The 25,812-nt window shown below is 30.6% G+C and overlaps 1 protein-coding gene across 1 annotated transcript; it reads right to left on the bottom strand.

The window, feature by feature from the left end:
* Positions 1–5,195: 5,195 nt before the first annotated feature.
* On the bottom strand, positions 5,196–15,546 carry LOC149219048 (transcription factor TGA2.2-like). Its single transcript, XM_089384231.1, has 12 exons — positions 14,809–15,546; positions 13,581–13,705; positions 12,166–12,239; positions 11,238–11,432; positions 11,041–11,112; positions 10,826–10,885; positions 10,649–10,726; positions 10,491–10,548; positions 9,380–9,651; positions 8,750–8,989; positions 8,518–8,660; positions 5,196–5,677 (listed from the first exon to the last, which is right to left on the bottom strand). The coding sequence occupies exons 1-12, from the start codon at positions 14,925–14,927 to the stop codon at positions 5,599–5,601; spliced, it is 1,515 nt and encodes a 504-aa protein (XP_089240357.1). The 5' UTR covers positions 14,928–15,546; the 3' UTR covers positions 5,196–5,598.
* Between the last annotated feature and the right edge of the window lie 10,266 nt (positions 15,547–25,812).

Raw genomic sequence — 25,812 nt, 5'->3', positions numbered from 1 at the left:
ATTAAAATATAACAATTTTTATTAAAATTTAGTAATTTTGAAAAAAATAAATTTATTAGATTAAAAACTAGAAAATAAAATTTATAAAATTTAATAGAAAATTTTAAATAAAATTGCTTATAATAATTAAATTTTTAATTAAATTATAATATATAGAAAATAAATAACAATTAATTACTATTTTATTATTTAAAATTTAAATAACTATAAAATATAAAAATACTCTATCATATTACACAATAAAAATATAAAAATATTCTATCACATTACCCAATAAAGAATTATGAATACTATTTTAGCATTTTCACAAAAACATTATATTAAATTAAAAGTAATTATTGTAGGATTAAAGAGCTTATTTATTATAAGGTTTCCATTAGTTTATGATAATTTTGGAATTTGTAATTATTTTAGATATAAGGAATATTTTAAATATCACATTCAGGTAAATAATTAAAATAGTTTAATAAAATAGTTTGGAAAATAACTTTGTATTAAACAAATTTAATGTTAAAAAATAGAATTCCGAAAATTTTAAATATAACTACTTTTAACAATTACATTTTTAATAAAATTATAATTTATAAAAAAATAAATAATAATTAATTAATATTATGAGAAAAGTTTTTCGACGTAAATCACATGATATATGTTATTTAAGTGAAAAGTTAACCATCTTTGAGTTAATAATAATATTAGGGAATATTTATATTAAAATTGCTAGAAATAATATATCTAGGGACAATAATTGTTAGTAATTAAAAGGGTAACTACAATAATTAATAATAATTAATATTATATTATTATTATTATAATAATTTTATAGTATTAATCTTATTATTAATGTCTTGTGTAACTAATTAATATAAATTTAATAGATCTATGGATATTATTAAATGTAAGGACTAAAATAATCTTAATTATCCTTATATTATATATACTAGATCCCTTCATGAAAAGGGAATATCTATACTAATATTTAACATATATTAAAAGTAGTATTCGATATGATAATGGTATTATTCTTACTATCAATGGTTAGGGTATCAATATATTAGTAATCTAATAGGAACCAGTATTACTAGTTCTAGGGAAATTAGTAATTGTAAGGATTTATTGTATTGTTATTATTAATATAATAGTGTTATAATAATAGTATTTAATTAAGGGATGGGTAACTAATTAATATAAATTTATTAGTAAAGCTGTCTACTTAGAACATAAATTTGCTATTTAAATATCTTATACTATATAATCTAACCCTTTAAGAAAGGAATGAAAAGGATTATAAGAAATCAAGGAAGATTTCCAAAGAGGATCAAAGAACTATGGCTAAAGAAAGAAGGTTAAAGGATATCAAGGGGAAATCTCTAGAACAAGCTATTAAAAGAGGGAGGGGAGGAAGGGGAGGAAACGACTATGAGGCGAGGGCCGGGACCCAACAACTATTGATCTTCCAACCGTCATCTCTATTGAGATTGTTTGGTCTCCTTTCAATCTCAATGGCTTCCCTAAATTTCCGATGATGGAACTGTGAAACTCTAGCAATAACATTGGCCTCCTCAATACAGACATGATGTTTGGTCTTCTCCGCATGCTCTGCTAGTGCGGAAGACTTGGTTCTCCTATGTTTAAGATCAGCGGCATGCTCACTAATTCTTTGATTAGTGGAGCGTTCAGTCTCATCAATATAGGGGGTCCCACAGGAACAAGGAATAATAAAGACCCCCTTCATGTCCTTAGGGTCGATAAGATGCTTCACTGATCGGAGAGATTTAAGAATGGTGTTAAGGGGTCTAAAGGTCGAGGGAACATTATGCTTCCTAAGAATCCTCGCAATCTTATCAGTGGTCCCTTGAACAAAAGGCAGATGGACCCCTGGGACTCGTTCTTTAGGTTCTTTTTTACTACCGAATTTTTGGAAGCTTTGAGGAAAGCCTTCTGACCCAGGTATCTGCTATAACCATTCTCAACAAAGACATTAAGGAGATGAGATTTCTCTTTCTCGAAGCCCAAACTTTTGAGCCGGGAAATGATGGGAATTGGCATGAAGATATTGCTTCGTATGTGTTTTCTTGCGAAACACTTGGTGGGAGAGGGAACCGTCAATATTCTTAGAAATAAGAATATCAAGGAATGAGAGGCAACCATCGACTTCCTATGCCATGGTGAACTTAATGGCGGCGGATTGACCGTTGAGATGATAGAAGAAGAGATCCAACTCCTCTTAGCCATGCGACTAGATGACATTAGTGTCATCTACAAATATTTTCCAAAGTTTAGGTAGAAGGCAGGCCGAGGTCAGAGCCTTGGATTCAAAATCTTCCATAAAAAGATTAGCAACGACATGGGATAGGGGTGAGCCCATGGCAACACCACAGGTTTGCTCAAAGAACTTGCCCTCAAAACTGAAAAAGGTGGAAGTGAGACAGATCTCAACTAACCGAGTTGTATCGGGATCCGTTAGGCGGTTGATCACTTCTATGGCTTCATTTATAGGGATGCAAGTGTAAAGGGAGACTACATCAAAACTAACAAGAATGTCCCTAGGGTCAAGCTTTATGACCTTGAGCTCTTCAACAAAGGAAGCAGAGCCTTTGACAAAAGACTCTGTATGGCCAACTAAGGGTTTAAGCTTTAGGCAAGGAATTTAGCTAGAAAGTAAATAGGACCACCAATAGACTAAAGATGAGATAAATTAATAATATATTAATATTTTATTATTTAAAATTTAAATAATTTTAATAAAATTATACTTTCTGAAAAACAAATAACAATTAATTAATATTTTATTATTTAAAATTTAAATAACTCTAAAATATAACTAGAGATATAAAAATGCTCTATCATATTAGACAATAAAGAATATAAAAAATTATAAATATTGTTTTAGTTTTTTTTCACACTACATTATATTAAATTAAAACTTATTCTAGCTTTTCCATGATTAAAAAACTTATTTCTTATTAATATATAATATTTATTATTTTAATATATTTATTTATATATAATAAATTATTATTTTTAAATATGAAATACTATATTATATAAAATATGTGTCTAGGAACATAGTATTATATTAGAATACGAAAAAAATGTAACCTGTAATATAATTGTTTTAATTTTTCAACTTGTCTAATATTATAACAAATAATTATTATTAGAATAATTATAATATGTGGCCTAGTAATATAGATATGTTAAAATAATTCTAAAACAAGCAAAATTTGACTACTATATAATTCAAGTTAGGTTATTCTAAAGCTAATTATTATTAGAATAATTATAATATGTTAGTAATATAGATATGTTAAAATAATTCTAAAACAAGCAAAATTTGACTACTATAAATTCAAGTCCCCTTACTTCATAGTTGGAGCACTTCCATTCAAGTCAGGAACATGATAACTAGAAGCACTAACAGAAATAGTTGAAGAGATGGTTGTTTATTTTAAATAAAGATTTCTAGTAATACTTCAATTTTCAATTTGTTTTTTAATGTAGTTTATCTCATCCATTGAAGAGAGAGGGTTGTTTATTCTAAATAGAGACTTCTGATAATACTTTAATTTGTTTTTTTAAGGTAATTTATCTCATCCATAATGATAATAATTTCGGAGATCAACTAGTTGACTTCTTGTACCATAATTGAGAAATTATTTTTTATTATCACACTGTTCATAATAAAACCCTGTTTCCTTGTTTCCCAAACAAAAATACTCCTATTGAAATCCACCACCACAATTTGAGTCAATGAACCCAAATTCCATATTGTGTTGAGAAAAAAACCATTGGTACCATCCACTTTTCCAATGTATGCATGCAAATTCTAATTTCCCTTGCTGTATCACCATGCAACCCCTACATACCACTCCATTGGGGACAGTAGTGTGGGAGACAAAAAGAAATAGCTCAGCCAACATTCCCCGGAATTGACCGATTTCAAACCTGCTAGGGAAAAGCTTTCCTCGCATATCAAAATCTTCGTGCAAAATTGGAAACTTGCAGTTCTAGGATCGTCTATCATTCCTAATCTGAAAGGGGAACTGTTCGTTAAAGATGACACGTAGAAGTATAATTAAAAATTCAACGTAAAATTAAAGTACACTTTCTCATTCAACATAAATTAAATTACAATGTCAGGTTAGGTCAAGCTTCACATCTTGACAGGTTGGATTTCGAGGGGAGTAGTTGCGCAATATACATAAAGATGGCACGTAGATGTATAATTAAAAATTCAGACGACTTTTTCTTCTTCCTAAAGGAAGAAATGAACTAGAATCCTAACAACTAGCTCTTTCGGTGACTTGGATCTTATTTATAAAGTTCCATACCTAAATAGGTTGTAGACTAGAAGGTGAGATGAAATTGTTTCTTTCTGTCTAGACTATTTTTTTGTTCTTCCAGAAAAAGAAATGAACTATAATTCTAATAGAATTATAACTAAAAATAGAATTATAACTAGTTATTTTTAGTGATTTGGATTTTATTGAGTCAAACGGTTTATTCTACGGCATAGTATGATGTGTAATATTGTCAGCGTGTAATCAAAATTGAAATTTTATTCATGTAACTAAAATAAAAAGTAATATATATATATATATATATATATATATATATAACTATACAAAACATTTAAATAACATAGGCTCATAAAAAAATTTGCACGTAAATAAATTATCTCTCTCTGCTCATGTTAGATCTGTATTTAATCAGTATTTAAGATAAATCTATGCTGGTTTATAAAATTCCATAACTAAATATGTTATAGACTAAAAAGTGAGATGAAGTTGTTTCTTTCAATCTAATTTAAATAAAAATTCAATCCACCAATCAAATCTGTGGGTAACCTGGATTTTACTTACAAAGTTTTCTAATGATAGAAACCTCTTATAATGATAGAAACCTCCCTGTGCCAGAGAATAGGACGATAGGAACCTTTTTTTCCTAGTAACAGAAGCCTCAACATTATGAACTTCCAACAAATTTAAAACAAAAGCCTCAACATATGAAGTTCAAACAAATTTAGCAATAGTTAAAATCACAGCAGTTAAGAACCTTGAAACTTAGTGATGATGGTTATCTGGTATTTTTCCTCAGGGATTTACAATCATAGTTCGCTTTTATGTGATCACTACATATCAACTTGATATTTGAAGATGTGAGGCATAGTTAACATTTGTACTGATCCAGTCTGAATGGGCATAGAAAAAGCCAGCGGGGGACTAGTATAATATATTTCTGCTTGATTTGATACCAAAAAAAATAAAATCTCGAGTGATCTGTTATCACGTTTACTGTTCAATATGATGCTTGGCTCTCATATTCAGAGATACATCAACCTTTCATGGGATTGTTGTCAATTCGCATTTACAAATTACAACTAGTAGCGATCCTGGCACCCAGATAACTAATCCTCCTACCTCATAAGATCTGTGGGTTCTGGCTCCCAGAAAAATAATTCTCCTACCTGATCAGATCTGTGGGTGCTGCAATGAGCTTATAATTTCATGATTATATCTGTAAACAAATTAATCAAAAACAGGATTCTGGGGGAAAAGTGAAATTCCCAACGCTGAATGCTGATGTCGTCGAAAATCATAAAGTGGAGAAATAATCTGCAGCTGAAGTTGTCATCATCGTTGCAGCGGAAGAGCTTCCATCGAGTAGGTGCTGCCTGCAACAATCAAACAGTATATTATGTACATATTGACGCCATTAGAATCTTCATCTTCCATTAACAAGAAGATAAAACGCATTTTCACGTAAAAGCCACGTCAATCTTGAAATATCAATCTGTAGTACTGAAATATAACCCTTACAACGCCGTGATAAATTGTGAAAAGTTTTTGACAAAACAGCCATACAGGTACGGTTGAAGAAAATAATGTATTATTTTCTTCCAAGGAATGGGGTTGTTAAATTAAATTAAATAAAAAAATGAATTTCAGAATTTTGATTCAAGAGTATTTCAAAAACATTTAATTAAATATTGGAATATTTTAGTAATGATTTAGTTATTTTTGTAATTGTGAAAGGTTTTTTATTTCAATTTAATGTGTATTTCAAAGGAATATGGTCAATATATGATTAGTTTTAATGAATATTGATGATTATAGTGTATTAAAGAGTTTGTTAGGTTGTATTGACTTTTAATAAATTTAAAAAATTGTATTTCTATGCGAGGTGGCTCCTTTTCGCCAATTTTCTAGGGACTTGAGATTATTCCAATTCTAATAAGTTCCTCAATGATATGTTCCTCATTATTATTTATAATATACAACTTGAGTGGCCCTAGTTAAGAGCATGTGTTTCTTCTTAAGAGGTCACATGTTCAAAATTAGTGGTAGAGTATGCATGATTAGACGTAGTAGTCAAATTGTCCCTTGTCCCACCAACAAGGGGGTCTCATACACCAATGTGGTGTGTTGCAGTAGTTTTTTTGGTTATATTTATGAAGTCTTAGGCTATATCAACCACATTAATATTTTTAATGTGGTTGTACTAGTCTACAACTTAGTATGAAAGAGATTTTTAATTCCTTAAGTGCTCAAGACATGTATTTTTAAAATAAAAGTAAAATGTTTTTTAAATATAAAAACAATGTGACTATGTTATCTGTTGAGATGTAGTAAAAATATTTCACTCTAACTTTCAACTATATATAAATGATTTCAATGTCTATTTGAAATAACAATTTTATATTAATTTTAGAGAGATAAAATAATAATAAAAAATTTGTTTTCACTATTAAACATAAGCAAGAGGTATAATACTTATACTTTTAAAAATATTTCCACAACACACTTAGATAAATTATTTGAACATCTATTCTAACTAGTTTATTTCAAAATAAAAAAACACAATATTTAATTTAATGTTGAGCGTAATAATATATATATATATATATGAGGAAGATGAGTTATTCATTAATTCTTAATTAATATTTCAATAATATGGAGCATTTAAATTTTATATATATATATATATGAGAGGTGGTAAGGGATCGAGAGTGCAATTTATTTTCAAAATTTTGTATTTTAATAAAATATTTTAATATCCCATAAAAAACAAAAACGAAAATAAAAATTGAGAAAGACGTATAATTCACTCTGGATGATCAAACAAAACTATAATAAACCTGGGATTTAGGTTCATCAACTAATAACCAAATTAAATAGCTAACTTTATGACAAGGATTTGAACTAGCTTTAATAAAACAAAAATAGTCTTTACTTATTCAATAATTGTTATCTAACAAATAATTGTTATCTGACCAGTAAAGAGAACAAAAAATAGTCTTGGGTGATTCAATAATTGTTATCTGACAAATAACGAAAGCTAAGGAAAAAATAACAATGTCTCCCTGACTTGTATTCTCAGAGCATTGTCTTTCAAACCCAGAAATTTGAGAATATAGTGTTTTCATTCAAACCCAGCAATTTGAGAATATAGTGTTTTAACGTGTGTTGCAGCAGATTCCGAGGCCGTCCCCAGCAAATAAAGGAACAACGCTGGATCACGGAGTATTGTAAAGGATCGAAATTTTTCATTGTTGTGGAGATCAAGCAAAATGGGAAACAATAAGAAACAATACATAGTCTTCTTGGAGAAAATTATCATGATAGAAAACGAATGCGCTACAGCCACACACCACCAACTCGGGGGGCGTTGGCAGCGTACTGTCTACTTGCTGATAGTTACACATGTTTAAGTCGGGGGCACCTAGAAGCATCAAGTGCAGATTGGATGTCCAAACATTAGATGAAGTAAAGGCAATTTCAGGCAGGCTTCCTTGCAGTTTTAAGCAGTTTTAAATCGAATTGTTTTTGGGTGATTTTTTGAAAGTTTTTTTGGTGGATGTTTTTCTAAAATCTAGCAGAAATTTATTGAAATCACAAGTTTGATGAGTTTCAAGGTGCTACAACCATATACACTCAAAAAACTAGTTTAAATAACAAAAATCAAGATTTCATCACAAATTTAGACACCAGATTCAAACACTAAAAATTCAAAAAAATCACACTAAAAACAACTCAGTTTTAAATCTGCAAACAATTCTTCCCTCCCTACCCAGATATAAATGCGTACCCAGATATAAATGCGTACATTTTCCATATCAGAAGCCATCTCAATCCTTCAATCGAGATGACCTGCATCGCAGGTTACCAAGATATTACTGATGATTAAAAAATTCAACGTGGATGATAGGTTTTATATGTATAAACTTCTGAAGCCGTTTTACACTCAAAAAAATTGATTTTTTTTTTCAATTTTATACTTACAAAATTGCAACTTAAAAAAATTTGATTCCCAATTTTTTTTTTTTTCAATTTTATACTCCAGAACTCAAACTCGATAAAGTTAAAATAGGTCTAGATCGAACATGGCAGTAGAAAAGGTCGATATTGTATCATTCAATAATTAAAATAGATCTAAATCGAACATGGGATTAGAAAATGTCGTTATTGTTATATGAGAATCATTATAAAAAATGCAAGGATTGGGCAAACTTACTCTCGTGGGCGAGCACACCACAGGGAGCTCAATGCTCGAATTCGACTAAAGTATTCCCCAGTGGCGATAAAGCATCTCGCAGCTTGGCGAATAGTGAGTATTCGGTGAAGTTGGTGCAGTGTCTGCTGTCTCAAATTGTCTGCCTGTAACATCAATCCATTTCACTAATAGTTTTAAAACAAAACTGGATTATAAATTTGTAAATACAGGAGAGGGCAGATAGGGGGTTAACCTGGCGCACAAAGCCCTCTAGGTTGGCGAGTTTGCCCATGGCAATGGCCATTTGTTCCATGTAATTACCGGCGTTTGAAGGTGGGGTCAGAGATCCAGATATTAAGGTTTCAGACAGAGACTGTTGGAGAGTCTCCATTCCTTGTAGAAGAGCCTCCTCAGCTTGCTGTGAAGACTGCTGTAAGTTACAAATGCCCACAAACTGCGGCTCGGTCAAGGGCTCCAGCTGAGGAACCAGGATCTACTACGACGTAAAAACAGAAACATGGTTACCTGCTATATTAATTATTCTGTTCAACTGTACAGATTCTTTACAAAGTTGCAATCACAAAAGTAAAATATTCATTTGACTTTTGGGTTTATCAATAAATTTAAAATTTTGAATTGTGAATAGAAGGGATTTGATCTCTCTACACAATAACAATGAAGATGCAGGACCAATTCTGGTTTTTCTTGAATTACAAAAGATAGAGATGGACCCATCATGGATTCTTTACCATTGCAGAAGATGGAGATGGACCCACCCTGGATTCTTTACAACTGCAGAACATGGAGATGGACCCCATGATGGGCTGTTTTGTGTTTTGTTTGGTTATTAAAGGTGAAGAGAAGGGGAGGTTTGTGCATGCACCTTGAGAAGTTCTGAGGGACGGAATCCTCCCATCCACATGAAACACCGCTCTGCAGGCGTTTTCCACATCCCTGAAACCAGGTGGAACACATCTGTCTTGGCTGCAATGCTCTTCAACCGGAATATTTCGTCATAGTGGCGCAGGCAGTTGTCTAGCAGCAGGCGTAGATCGTTGTCCGGTATGTGGGCCTGGAATGCTGCCCTCAGCTCACACAATCGGCCATGGCGTTCCTCTAGCCACCGTGAATATTCCATGTCGAAAATAGCAGCACCTGGTTATAAACCCATTAATTAGGAATAACAAAAAAAGGTCGAAATTTCTTGATAGACGAAGATATCAACAAACAGGTTAAGCAATTTTTTGATCGTAGATTTTGGAAATATATTGGAATCACACTGAGAACAAACAAGAACGTCTTTTAAAATCTAGGCATATTAACTCAAAGGCCAAACAAATAATGCCTAACCTTAAAGGCTTTTTACTTCTCAACTAATGAGAAATATAACAAATAGTAAAGTCAAATAAATTTTGGAAATATATTAAAATCAGATAAACAAAAACAAGATCAATTTAGAGATCCAAACTCATTCGTCAATTTATAATTCCAATTTCAATTTCATGTATAAATTTAAGTAACATTTTGAAATCCTACAAACTAGGTCGACAATATTTGAAATCCAACTGACAGCAACAAGATGAAAAAATTGAGCTAGCTACCTTCCATCAAAACCTACAATGAAAATTTCATAATCATGTTCCATCCAATTAAAACTCATTTGAACCCATTTGAGATGCAAATCTCAATAGTAAGTTTATTCATACTCCATCCAATTAAAACTCATCGGACCCCATTTGAGATGCAAATCTCATTAGGAAGTTTATTCATATTCCATCCCATTAAAACTCATTTGAACCCATTTGAGATGCAAATCTCAATAGTAAGTTTATTTATTTGAACCCATTTGAGATGCAAACTCAATAGTAAGTTTATTCATATTTCATCCAATTAAAATTCATTTGAACCCATTTGAGATACAAACTCAATAGAAGGTTTAATGGAGTTTAACACAGATATTAAGGAGTAATTTCCAAAAATTACAATTGACATACCTGGACTCAAACCTGGGTGACCTTGATCAGCAACGAATCCCGCCCCAAGGAAAACACCCTAGTGTGCCAAAATTGAAAAGTTATTCCATACCCAAAAAAATACATTGTGTCCAAGATTATCTGTATTCATCAAAAGCATATCAACTGATCAATTTCACCTGTGTTCTTGCTCGTTGAAGATCTTGCTCAAGCTGACTGAGCTTCATGCGGCTGGACTCTAACTGCTGGACATAAGCCTGCAAAGTATCGTGTGATAAATTAGTATTTCTAATTTCAAGACCCAATCTAGCAGCAACACGAGAAGGAACAAACCCAAAAAAAATGAGATGGAATACCTTCTTTCTCAGTCTACTTTTCTTTGCTGCTTCTCTATTTTGGGCAAGACGCCTCAATGTCTGCATCAAAAAATCTCAATCATTCCTCGTCTGTCCCAACAGTTTTACTTTTGCCAATCGTTACTATTTCTAGGACGTGTATATAGCTCTGAGAATTGCTCAAATAATCGGTTGAAAAGACTGGTGGGACATAAAACCATAGCTCTGAAATATACCTTAGCATCGAGTGTCTTGGATGCAGCCTCATGTTCAGAGCTGGATGTTCGGGCTCTGTGATTTGTCTCAGGCTTTACCATACCAAACGATCAAATGATCTCAAGATCAGCTACGATTTCAAGTTTGGAGTCTCCTGGACTAAACAGAACATAAATAACAAGAATTAAATGTGAAAATTTCCATGGCATTTCTGTACCTTCGCATCCTTTTCTAATTCATTCGACGTTTCTGTGCGTAAACTGTTCCCCGCCATGTCAGATACCTGCACTGCCTCCTGCTGCAGTCGCGTACTGCTTGGTGATTCCAACTCTATCTGGGTATCAGCTTTGCAGGCCGAAGCCGTATACTGAGCAGATCCTGAAACTGTACTGTCTGCTGATTGCGACGTTGACTGCAAGGTAGTATGATCTCTCCATATCAATCAAATGGTATCAAATGGTATATGGAGTGACAAGTTAATATGATCATCCCCTATCAATCAAAGTTGTATATATAGGTTTACCTGTAAATATTGCAGGATGTATTGTTGGCTTACTGTATTTTCATTTCGTTGTTGGGATAGAAATAAAAATTATTGTTTTTTTATGAAAATAAAATGATATTCATGAAAATTGATTTACCACATGGTGTTTAACATTTAATAAATTAATTATTCTTTACATTGGAAGTAGAAAGCTAACTTCTACCTAAGTGCATCAAGTGACATGCTAATGCAGATGATAATACCAATATGGGTGGAAGCCTAGCTTCTACCAGAGACATCAAGTGACATGCTAATGATAATATCAATAGTGCTAAAAAAACAATTTAGAGAGGCTAATGATAATATCAATAGTGCTTTAAAAAACCAATTTAGATTTGGCTACACAATTGTGAATGAAATTGTGGTTTTTACTTATTCAGAATATATTTTTAGCTACACAAATAAATTTACACTTTGAAAAACTCCAAAGCACTATAAAAGTGTCCAGGTTACACAGCTCAAACTCTCGATTTTAACACATATCTACTGAATTTTGACCCCAAAAACTCCAAAACCTACTGCTTAAAAAAAAAAAAAATTGAAAATTCGAAAATATATACAAAAGGACTGCACAATTGTATCAAGATATCATCTATACTACCTTTGGGGATGCCTCAAATCGCATTGGCCACGAAGGAAATATGTTGAGCGTTGCTGGACGACTCCCGAATCCCTCTGTTAAAGCATCGTCGCAGGCACAGTTGTTAGACACGGAAAATCTTGGTCAAACTTTAAAAAAAGAGCGTCTGTATGGACAACCATCATAAGCCCAGCTGCCTTGCATTAAATGGAAAATTTCTAACTGGTCTGAGGCATATACTGCATTCAATCTCACATCAGAAAATATGCATCTCAAGATATACTGTAATCAATGTGGTATTGCTTAGAGCTTATTACTGCTCTTTGAGAACAAATACATGATTGAAAATGCTGGGTATAGAAGTCTAGACATTCAAAATATAAAACTGAAATCTTAAATCAAGCACAACTCTAAAATATATGTTCCTCTCTTGAACATAAGAAAACTAGGTGACAGGAGAACAGATGGATTGATTTATGAGCAAAACAGTTGCAGGAGGAGATACCCACATGAGATCATGGAATGATTGAAGTGCATCACCTGCAGACTTATTTTCTATGGAAGCTGATGATGGTATATGCTAATGTCAATGCAAACGAAGAGTGTGTGGATAGCGACAGTTCCTGCTTTGTACTATGATTATTGCGTGCCATAATAGCAAGCAGGATTGCAAGGAATCGAACTCTTAATTAACAAACTATGGGATTATATCCATATCTCAGGGCTATTAAACCGAGAGCATTAGTGTCAGGGGGGATCCTTGTTGTCAGTACCGTGCAAGGTATTCTTCATGATTGCACAACTGCCCAAAAAAACCTCAGTCCAATGTGAAGAAGCTTTCTGAGCAGACAAGTTACTCAGAGTCGAGTGTCACATGGCTTTTAATTCTCAGAGGATCAATCCTATCATACGACAAAAACACAAAAGGTACTTTCCTCCCACAGGCCACTTGTTCCATTCCGTTACACCAAGTCTCTGAATTTCAAAAGGCCTGCCATTACAATTCCAGGCTGACTGTTACATGTCTCTCTCTGGGCTTTTCATGCTTTTGTACACAGCTTTTATGTGTGGGCTAATCAGTTTTTTGAAAAGATTTCAAAGGGAAAAAACTTGTATAATTGATTGACTGCACCACAATATTATAGTTACTTTCAAAAACCAATTGAAAAATTAGGAAAAATGAAATTCTTTTCTAAATATGAGATCATCAAGACCTCATTGGGTACCTCAATAGCCATAGCAGTGTTATGAAGTATTATTCAAACCATGAAATAGTATGTAAACCATGAAATTCAAGTATTATACAAACAAGTTTCAAATCCCAATCAGAGCCAACCAAAAAAAATATGAAATCATCAATCAGTCAAGCCAACAAAAAATACATGAAATCATCATTGAGACAAAGAGAAAGCCAAACGGTCACTGTGAACACCTACGTCTCTCTGCAAGGCCAGGATGATGATCTCCCTCAGCGTCGAGATTCAAGATAAGAGACTGCTCAAACTCTCCAAGGTCATAAGCTTCATGCTGATCCTTCAGGGATTCTAATCCAGAGTTGGATCTGTTTGCAAAATAATTCCAAGAAAATTCTGTTAGGAAAGCAGCCATGATGATATAATACGATGCAAACATCATATAATTCATAACGGATACAGACACAGTTGCACCAGAGGCTATTCAATCAACATACACGTTAGTATCTCTATCACTGAATTCGTCTGATTATATTTTCAGTCGAACAGATTCTGCTAGAAAAGAAAAACATCTCATAGTAATAAAACTATACCAAACCACTATTCCAAAACACCACAACCATATTGGAGCACTATTATAAGTGTTATTGTAACAGAACCCTAAACAAAAACTAGAGGCATGATCTCTTCAAGAGTTTTCTAGATAGCCTAGCTAGCCTGTACAGTAATAGTAGTAAAATCCTTTGAACGTGACGTTATGGTAAAATCAAACCCATCTACATGAGGACCCAGCTGAACAGCTGGGGCATAGAAAGTTTGAAGAGCATTAAAATTGCACCACTGTTTAAAATTTGAGTACACTAATGGGGTTGATTCACTTAAATCAAACATCTTTTGAATGGTTTTTGTAGATTTTTGTGGTTGGTGTAGTTATTAAATTGTAGAACTTGATAATAAGTCACAGTGTCTATCTTATTCTGATTGATGTTTCTAATCTAAAACAAGATTCATATTCAAGACTATATGCGAAAGAAAGAACCTTAAAAAAAATTCATCTACATTTTGATTGCCCTTTAAAACAAGATTCATCTTCAAGACCATCATTTTGGTTGCCCTTTTTAATCTAAAACAAGATGAACAAGATTCATTTTCAAGACCATATGTGGAAGAAAGAACCTAAAACAATATTCATCTTCAAGACCATGTGTGAAAGCAAGAGCTGCTTAAAGGATAAGAATATATACCAGAAGAGCTATTGGGAAGAGCTGCATAAAGGGTAAGAATATATACAAGAGGACCTTTTAAATGTTTGATGGCCCAGGTCTACTGGAAGGATCAGTCCTAGTCTACGTTCTCTTTATATATTTTCGATCCCATTAGCCCTAATCTCCCTTTAATTATATTTTCAATCCTAAACAGGCAGACTAATATATTGAAATCCACAACAGGAGGTCCTTGTAAGAAGTAATACACAAAATTCGCAGCATAGGGCGATGGAATTCCTTGAAGCATTCCGGAGAGGATCTGTTTGTTCCAAGTCGAGATTTCTGGAGATGAAAGCCGCTGAGAATTTGGCCCTCTATCTGCCATGCTGTGCACTGAGCATCGTCTCGAAGTCCCCAGAACCAGGCAATTCTACTGATGAACACTAATATTGATAACACGAAGTCAGGAGAATTCCCTCATAAACCCATAAACAGAAATAAACGATATGGTCTTCTAATCAGTTAGGCTTCATAATTAGCAATCTCCCTGCCATTGAATTCTGGTTGAACAAAGTTAAAAAATGGTTTCAGGCTGGCTATATAGCTGAAATAAATGTGATGCCTTACAGACAGATAATCAGCTTTTTGATTTCCCCTTCATTTATCTCATGGCTTTGAATGGGATGGGATTGGTTCAGATTGAGGACCCACGCCCCATACCCACCCCGCCCACTAATTCCAATTCTAACTGCACTGCACGCATTGAAGCACCAGACAAATAACCCCCAGTTCCTCCTCTTCCTCGAAACCTATGGGGAAGGGAACAAATTGCACTTGCAAAACCAACTGTGTCCTGTCAGATGGCCTGCCCAAACATGGTTATGGAACCGAACCTGTCATCCATCAATTTCTCGTCCCTTCCCTTCAACTTGATCCAATGACTTGAAAACAAATAATATAGACTGGTGGACCATGTATGGGCCACAACTAAAATATAGCATATTTAGTCTCAGAATTTGGCAGTTTTCTGCGCTGTTCGTCTTTTACTATGTCCAATTTTCCCACAGATAGCTTGCGAGGCATTTCTTCCTCTTCCCAATTGCAAGTTTCTTCTCGTTTCATCCCTTTCGTCGGTTTGGTTTCCATCGCTACAAACGACAACCGCTATTGATTGAATTTAATACTACTACAATTGTTTAAATTGAATTGAAGCTGATTGATTGATGGATGTATAATTCTTCACATCCCATCACAGTTACATCAGTTAGTAAGGTTAGCTTTTTCTTGCTTTTTCTTTTTTTAACCTAAGGTTTAAAAGGAAAAAGATTATTTATTTTTTTTGGCATTTTAAGTTGATTGTTGATCCCTGATACATAGGTGAAGTCAGTTTTTTTAAAAGAGTTGTTTTTGAGGTGAAATTTTGATTTGTGTTATTTAAACTAGTTTTTTGACTGTATGTATGGATTTAGCACTGTGGAAAACTCCCAGGGCACTTCGATTGCACAAGATTACCCATCAAACTTGTGATTTCAATAAATTCCTGTGGAATTTTAGAGAAATTTGACCTGAAAATCCCACCGTAAAAGCTTTCAAAAAGTCGCACTAAAGACAACTCCTTTTTTAACCTCTCCATATTCATGTCTATCAGTATTTCGAGGATCCGCAATTAATTTAATCTTGATGGTTTTTTATTGGGCTTGATTTTATGTCTGTTTGTGTTTGATACCTTTTTTAATATGTGAGAAAATCTATCATAACTCAGTTGTCAAACTAGTAGTGAGCACAGTGATTTCTAGCTGTTATCAGCGTGCAGGCTAAATCATCACCATTATTCAAGGAAAACCAAGCCACCTGAAATAACTCCGTAAGGGGGCAGGCTTTCACTCCTGTCAGATGCCTTGAGTCTTGGGCCCTTAACCAATCAAAATCAATTTTAAAACATACTCCAGACATATATATATGTTTGATACTTACATATAAATTATAATCCTTAAATTTGTTTAAAATTATTAATTTATATTTCATTTTATATTAATTTTTAACTTTAAATATTAGATAAAAAACAATATTTACATGCAAATTGTAACCGTTAAATTTACCAAAAATTATTAACTTACATTTCATGATATTATACTACAAACTCAGAATGCTACGCATTTCACAGAACTTAATAAAACTTAAAAACTCTATAATCCTAAACAAAATGTAGAATCATCTGATAGAAATTTTGAAAAAAAAAACTTATAAAATTAAATTGATATTTACATACAAACTGTAATCACTAAATTTATCTTAAATTATTAACTTATATTTCTCAATAACCTTGAATGTTGCAGATTTCATAGAACTTATTAAAACTTAAAAGCCGTATAATCCTTGATTTTCATTTTCAGTTTCTCAGGAAATCATGAAGTTCAACCTAGGTTTCTATCCACTTTACAATTTTAAAAATGTACTCCTTATTTTGTCATTTAAATATTTTTTTTATTCTTATACCATTTCAGATCTGCATTTTAGGTCTATGTTTTAATGCTTCAGTAATATTCAAAGCGTACTTTACCTACTGTTTTCCAGCTCAATATCCTATTTATTTTGTACAATTTTATTTTTGAAAAACAAATATGTTGAATTATTTGATATTTGAATTTTTTATAAATATAAATTTATTAAAAAAATATTACTTAGATATTACAATAATATATTTTTATTAATAAGCAAGTAAATTTTAAGTTTTGATGGTTTGAAAAAAACTGTCATAAAGCATGCCATAAACCTTGAATTTTTCATAAATATAAATTTATTAAAAAATATTATTTAGAAATTATAATAATATATTTTTATAAAGAAGCAAGTAAATTTTAAGTTTGGCTGGTTTGAAAAAGAACCGTCATAAAACATGTCATAAACCTTTAGTTATCGAAAATGGTTTTGATAGTTTGAAAAATGTTATAATTATTAATGACAAAAAAGAAGAGAATATTATAAACTAAATATGTATAAAAAGTTGAAATGTGTAATAGATATAAAAAAATGGAAATAGATATTAGTGCTCGTTTTGATAATGAAGTGTTATCTTTTATGAAATTTATATTCGTTTTTGGGTTGGTAAAAAAATTATAAAATTGAAATCTATTTTAAGGGAAATTTATGACGGCATTCATATGGAGGTATATATATTGAGGAAAAAATGAATATTGAGCATATAATAGAGGGTAAAGGTATATGGGCAGGTATAAAAAATGGAATTCAAAATTAATGAAAAAATATAAAGAGATATAAAAAATATTAATGAAAAAATAGATACCTATCATAGCTAGAGAAATAGGTTTTTTTTTTTTTAATTGGGAAGGTGTATTGGGTTCTTATTGGTAGGAGATTAAATAATATGATTTTTAGAGATATTTTCCAATATATAATCAAATTAAGAGTTTTGTTTAGTGTGCCAAGAACAAACATGTCAAAGTTTCAATACATACAATGTAGGAGCCTAACAAACTTTATTATGGTTAGTAGGTCCAAAACAAAACATTTACCATGAGATTGAAAGCCTCAAATGTGTATTTAATAGTTAGTGAAGGGACTTGGAAAGTTTTTTTAGCCCAAAAAAATAAAAAAATTACATTATAATATTATTTTTATTTTCATTTTAAATTTGTTTTACCATAGTAATTTGTTAAAATAATTTAAACAAAACTAAGATTAAATTAAATTTATAATATTATCTATTTTCTAATAAAAATATATTTAAAAAATAAAGCTAGTGTAAATAATAATTTTTAATAAAACTATATTCAATTAATTTCAAAACATAATTAAATTACAAATATTCTATTAAAAAATTAAAATATTAATTAATTAATCAGTGTATATATATATATATATATCCAAATTAAATATATTTTAAATTTAAAATACTAATTAAGTAATGAATTATTTAATTATTTATTTATATATATATAAAATCCAAGTTAAATGTGAGAATGACATCTGGCCAAATCCAGTGAGAACCTAACACAAGTGATTTGTAATAAACTCCACTCATAATAAACTTTAAATGAGTGGAAAGTTGTATTAATCTTTTAATCCAATTGCTATAGCACTTCTATGAAAACCTTGGAATTTTGAGTTCTCTATAAACCGCCTAAGGAAATTTTCGAAAATCAAATTTAAAACAATTGAAGTAAAATTCCCATGGAAAAGGGGTTTATTTTAAAGTTTATAAATAATTACCAAACACAAATGATTTGTAATAAACTCCACTCATAATAAACTTTAAATTAGTGGAAAGTTGTATTATTCTTTTGATGCAATTGCAATAACACTTCTATGAAAACCTTGGAATTTGGAGTTCTGTATAAACCGCTTCAGGAATTTTTCGAAAATCAAATTTAAAATAATTGAAGTAAAATTCTCATTGAAAAAGGTTTTTTTTTTTTTTTTTAAATAATTATTTTGAGAAGTCTTATTGATTGCCTTGTTTGTACTGTACGAAGGAAAAAAAAAATTAAAATTAAAATTTAAGAATAAATTATTATTTTTCGTATTTAGTCTTTTGTGATTCGTAATGAATTAAGCAAAGTTTTTTGGTAAAAATCGTATAAGATAAAATAAAAATAAATAAATTGTTAGTTATATGGCATTTTCTTTGTTAAATATAATTAAAATTTTACATAATTAATAAAATATTGATATTGAGAAATTTTTTGGCAATAATCACTACAAGAAGCATGGATTCCAAAAAATAGTGATAATTAAATTCAAAAAGATAAACTATGATAATTTTACTTACTATAACAATTGCTTGGAAAAGGTTACTTAAGACAAATACTTAGGTGTAGTGATAATTAAATTCAAAAAGATAAATTATGATAATTTTACTTACTATAACAATTGCTTGGAAAAGGTTTCTTAAGACAAATACTTAGGTGTTGACATTAATCATCAGCTCAATTGGAATTATAACATTGAGAAAAGAATTATTGATGGTTGTAAAGTGTATTATGTGGTTGAAAACAATTGTAAGACTAATGATCTCTAGGTTTGGAGTAAAAAAAATTCATCTTTGAGACTCTAGTCACCTTTCCGATTTTATACGATGTGAAGTTTGGGGTTGCAGTGTATCTAGAGAATCGTGGAGGAGGAACTAGATGATCCAAAAGCAATTTATAACCTATAACCTCAAGATTAAAAGTAATACTCCCTATCATATTCACCATGCAATTTATAACCTATAACCTCAAGATTAAAGGTAATACTCCCTATCATATTCACCCTTCTCATTTTATACGGATGTGAAGTTTGGAGTTGCAGTATATCAAGAGAATCATGGAGGAAGAACGAGATGATCCAAAATCAATTTATAACCTACAACCTCAAGATTAAAGGTAATACTCCCTATCATATCCTTACTGAAGCTAGTCTTTCCCCCATTGAAAGCATAGCTATGTTTCACTATCTGACGTATAATAAGAAGCTTTACAACATGGAAACCAAGAGATTCCCCAAAATTGCTTCTATCTCTAGCCAAAAACCCCCACCTCCCCATTAAGTTGGGTTGGCACAAGGATGTGAGACATGGCTCAATTATTGGGGGTAAAGGAGGTGATCATCTTGGAGAATAGAGATAATATTAAAAATATTATCACATAAGGAGCTTGAGGGGAAAAGGAAGCTAAGGTACTATAAGGAGGTGATCAACCCCACTCTCGCTAACCATAATTATCTCTTTATATTGACTAGTGCTAAGAAGAAAATGAACATTACTTATCTTGACTAGTGCTAAGAAGAAAATGAGCATTACTTATCTTAATTAGTGCTTAGAAGAAAATGAATGAACTAGTGCTAGGAAGAAAATGAGCATTACTAAGGTCAGAACTAACTCCCACTAGCTTAGAAGTGAAACTGGTTGTTGGTCTATCCCCAAAAGTGAAACTGGTGTTGGTCTATACTCAAACACCATGAGAAGAAAGAATTTGTCAGTTGTGTGACACTAAGAGAATTGAAGATGAAAAAAGCTCTCTTGGATTGTCTAGCCCTCACTCACATTCATTCTCATTTGTTGGTCTATCCCCAAAAGTGAAACTGGGTGTTGGTCTATACTCAAACACCATGAGAAGAAAGAATTTGTCAGTTGTGTGACACTAAGAGAATTGAAGATGAAAAAAACTCTCTTGGATTGTCTAGCCCTCACTCACATTCATTCTCATTTCTAAAACATCTGTCAAACTTCCAACCTTAATTGAAGATGAAAAAACTCTCTTGGATTGTCTAGCCCTCACTCACATCCGTACTCATTTCCAAAACATCTGTCAAACTTGCAACCTTCTTGACTTGTTCAGGCCCCTCTGAAAGCGTTATAGAAATAAAATTTTAAAAAGTCTCAACTAATTTCTTTTCTTAAGGTCCTATAGAACTAATTGTTGTCAATGGACATTCATCATCATTATCATTAAAATTTTAAAAATAAATAATAAAATATTTAAAATTATTAAATTTAAAATTTAGATATTAATTAAAAGGCATAGTGTAACTTATAGACGAAATAGTCTTTTTCACCGGAATTCACCAAAATTCAGCGATACAATTTCAAGATTTTTTATTGTTTAAAATACATTTTTCAATGCATAAATAGATTCAGCACAAAACCCCTGGGCACTTTGCAGATTAAACAATTTAAACTCAAATTTTTTAAAATCTCTCTGGGATTTTGATTATGAAAAGGTCCATTTCGTCTATAAATTAAACTACTCCTTAATTAAAATATATAATAATTAATAAAAAAATATTAAAATAAAATTAAAAACATATTACCAAATTTACTGTATTTTAAAATATTACAATTTTTAATTATACCAATATATATAAAATAAAATCATTTATTTTCTTATTCCAAACATTATATATCATTATTCCCAACATTATATATCATTATTCTGAATATCAGTAGAGTATAAGAAACGTAATAACAATTACTTAATATTTTTATATTAAATATCAAATTAAAAAAAAAAAATCTGATCCAGATTTTTTTTAATATTTAATAAATAATTAATTAATTTAATTTAATAATATTAATATTAATATTAATATTAACATTTACATTTGATACGGTTGATTTTATAAAATTTAAATTAATCTTAAATTAATAAAGTTAATGTTTTTTATTCAAAGTTTAATGTGGATATATTTTTAATGAATTCGACATTTAGTTAAATAACTGGAATGGTAATATTGATTTGGTTAATTTATGCATTCTAAAATAGTTCTTTAACTTTTTTATATTTTGATTATTTTTAACTATATTTTAGAGTTAATTTTGTTTAAAATTTAGCATAAATTTGTTAAAATCACAAATTTGTATTTTATAGTCTGTATAATTGAAATATCTTAGTGCTAAATTCATTATGTATTTAAAAATACATATGTATGGTTAAAATGATTGGAATGATAATTTTGACTCGGTAAATTTATCCATTCTAAAATAGTAATCTCTTTTTTATATTTGACTTTTTCTCTTATTATATTTTATAGTAAAATTTATTGAAATCGTAAATTTGAGTTTTATAATCTACACAATTCAAATATCTTAAAATTTTTCAAATACTAAATCTATTTATACATTCAAAAATACATATAATCTTACTTAAAATATATATATTTTAAGAAAAAAAATCAAAATATAAAACCATTAAAATACACCCACACTACAAATCTAGATTTTACAAAACTCTAGGTCTATTGTATATTTAAAACTCCATTTTAGGTCTATTATATATTTAAAACTCCATTTTTAAAACACAAATTCATCTGACCCAATCCCAATAAATAAATAAAATACATAAAACAATTAAACTTCATCTTTTTTTAATAATTCTTTTAGTGTATAAATTATTACTATTAACTAATATTGAAATTACTTAATTGTACGGTGAATAGACCAATTCTGGTCAACCCATGCATTCACATCTGCGAGGTCGAGCATGGCCTCCCATACCTCGTAGTCTCCAATAAATGCGATCGGCCTGAATTTTTCTCCCTGAGCTGTTCTCGCTTTCTCTGTTAACGCCGGAAAGATGACGACGCCATGAACCGGCCTTAGATATGCCGGAAAACAAGACGTTTTGACGGGATCTTAATACCAGAATGTGTGGGGTCGCCGGTTCGAATCACTCCCCGTTCTCAGCGGATCGGGTTGGCGGACAGTGGACTGTCCCACTGCCTCAACACGTGTGGAAAAATCGTAGGTTCCGGAAACTTGCGGCGCCACCTAACGAGGGTTACGTGGACCCACAGCTATATAATTTTCGCAAATTGACAAAAATGACCAAACTAATTTCAATATTATTTTATTATTAGTAACATCCGATGTGGTGGGGTCCGTCGACCTTTTACAATTTTTGGCAGACCTCTTTCTCATGGGCCATAATATTATTATTATTTTATTAAGGTTGTTGATAAGTGGGAGATGGGCATTGATAGAACAAATCTATTGAAAAGATTTCATATCACCTCACTAGGGGTGGGTAGAAGGGGGAAGGCATGCATGCTCTAGGTTTGGGTTTGGTGGGACTTTTTTCACTATTTGTTTGTCAATTTTCTTACAAATAATTTTTATCAATATTTGTTTGTCAATTTTTCTGGAAAATATTCACAGATATGGAAACATCATTTATTTTTTTTATTTTTTTTGGGAATTAGGAAATGAAAACTATGTGTGAATTAAATATTTTAATTTAATAAAAAAAATTAGAATTAGGTCGTTTAACTGGAAATATTATAAATAAGCTAAATAGGGATCGACAGAATTCATAATTAATGCTCTAAATGTAAAGGAAAGTTTGATATTCAATATCAAATCCAAATTTGGGGATTAACTATTTAATTGTGTGTGTTTTCTTAGAGTATTCAATAGCATAATAATTTATTTTTAAGATTATGATTAAGTTAGACATTAAATTAGTGTATAAAATCTCATTATTTATGGAATAAGAAGCTCCCCTCCATTCCACAATTTATCTACTAAAAATAGATATACATTAAAGTCTTAAAACAATAAATACATATACATTAGATTATGGTTCTTTTAGCATAAACAAATCCATATTAATATAATTCACTTCTCACATATGTATATAGGCGTAGCCAAACTGATAGATGAAATGACATTTTTCAAGACCATTTTCTAGTTAATTTTAATCAAAATCTAACAGATATTTTAAAAAACTTGAGTTTAATTTTAATCAAAATCTGACAGATATTTAAAAAACTTAAATTTAAATTGTTTAATCTGCATAGTTTGAGTGTCCCAAAATTTTTTAAAGGTGCTGAATACATTTATACATTTACAATTATATTTTAAATAACAAAAATCCTAAAATTATATTATTGAATTTATGTGAATTTGGATTCAAAAAATTGATATTTAAATTACACTACGCCTTTGTGTATATATATATATAACTTTAAGAAAATAAATCTAAAAATAATTTTAATTAAAAAAATTGAGTGATTTTGTTTTTCCCTATAGTAATTTTTTTAATAAACCCTACCTCTTAAAATTACATTTTCATAATATTTTTTTTAATTATGAAATATCACCCCCTCCTAAAAAATAAAAATCTCTTATTAGTAGGCACGAACTTATTTAAATTCAGGCCTAGACTTATTTAGGCATTAAATATTTTTCAACTTATGTAAGTAGTTAGTATCTAATGTATAAAACTAAATTAATATTCCACCTTTTTGTAAGCAGTTGATATCCAATTGAATATTAGATAGCTTTTAACTATAATAAAAATTCTAGGTAGTTTTTAAGCATATTAAATAAATAAATATTATAGGGACAGGTTCGGTTTCTTGTTCAACCTTTTCCGAATATGCTTCCATCATCCTATCACCTAACTTCATTTTGCCCCCTCCCTCTCGTATCAATCTATAGTTTATGATTTTATGATTTGATTTTCTTTCACTGTAAAGAAGTCAACTGCAATTTATTAAACATCCTTTTCAACTCTTAAATCATATCAATAAATTATTATTTGGGAAAATGACATAATACTTTCCATCAAAGTATTTTTTGTCTTTAAATGACAGTTTGCTTGCAGAATCCATCAATCATAAAATACAAAACTGTTTGTACTTATCTTCTTAGATGTTGACCAGCCAACTCTTATACACGAGCATTATTTGTGTATTAGTTTGGATTTTAAATATTTGACTAGTGTAGTGTTCGGTAATTATTCATACTTGTAGCAATTTAATTGGGTAATAATTTTACTTAACGTTGGAAAGATCATTAGAGTTCTTATTGGTTTGGAATTCTTATAGATGTGAGTTAATTTAGGATGGTAAAAGTTTAAGGCATTGTGTGATGTTATAAATTTATTTGCATAGCAGATTTTTTTATTTGGTAAAAAGAAATTCAAAAAATCAAAATGGTGGAGTGTTTGAATGGGTGGAAATGGATTCAGCGCCATCAAGAATTCTTAGGGCACCCAAAATTCAAGTCTGACAGCTGTAACCTAGATTTTTAAAAATTTCTGTTGAAATTTGTCAGTAACCTAGATTTTTAAAAATTTCTACCAAAATTTGTCATAATCTTGTTGGAATTTCCATTATTTTCCAAGCTAATTTGTGGGTTTTTAGATTACACTAAACTTTAACGAGCATAGAATTTGGATTATAGTAAAATTTTGACCAATAAAACTTTGATGATTGGTTTGGAATTCTTATCGATTTGAGTTAATTGAGGATATGTTAAAGTTTAACGAGCATAAAATTTGGATTATAGTAAAATTTTGACCATTTTGATCGAATTTAGATTAAAAAATTATTTGAAAATTAAATTAGTGTAGTCATATAAATTAAATAGCTGATAAAATATGACTTGTAACATACTCTAATAACACATAGTCTAAAAAAAAAATCCACTTACTAGTATCTATTACACATGCTTTACAAACAAACTTAATCTTGACTCTAATCTTGACCCACTGCATTCAATTCTTTGTATATGATAATCAAGTAGTTCATCGCGAAGCATAGTTTGATATTTACTTTCCAATTGACATTAATCAACGTTATGCATTTACATACACATGAATTATATGGCAAGGTGTTGGGTAACCTAGGTTAATAGGTCATGGTTTAACCCTTCTACCCTAAGTCGACACCCTAGAGATTATCTCGAAGTTTCCTCAAAACACAGTTGTTCCACACTGCATTGGTATCAGTGAAAGTTTTAGATCAACAATTATGGATTGTTGAGATAG

This window comes from Pinus tabuliformis, chromosome Q (assembly GCF_031772625.1).
Source record: "Pinus tabuliformis cultivar Carrire ecotype Pingquan chromosome Q, CPIR1, whole genome shotgun sequence".
NCBI classification, from domain to species: domain Eukaryota; kingdom Viridiplantae; phylum Streptophyta; class Pinopsida; order Pinales; family Pinaceae; genus Pinus; species Pinus tabuliformis.
The sequence above is the reverse complement of the archived record's forward strand: the minus strand, read 5'-3'. Positions and strand labels throughout refer to the sequence as shown.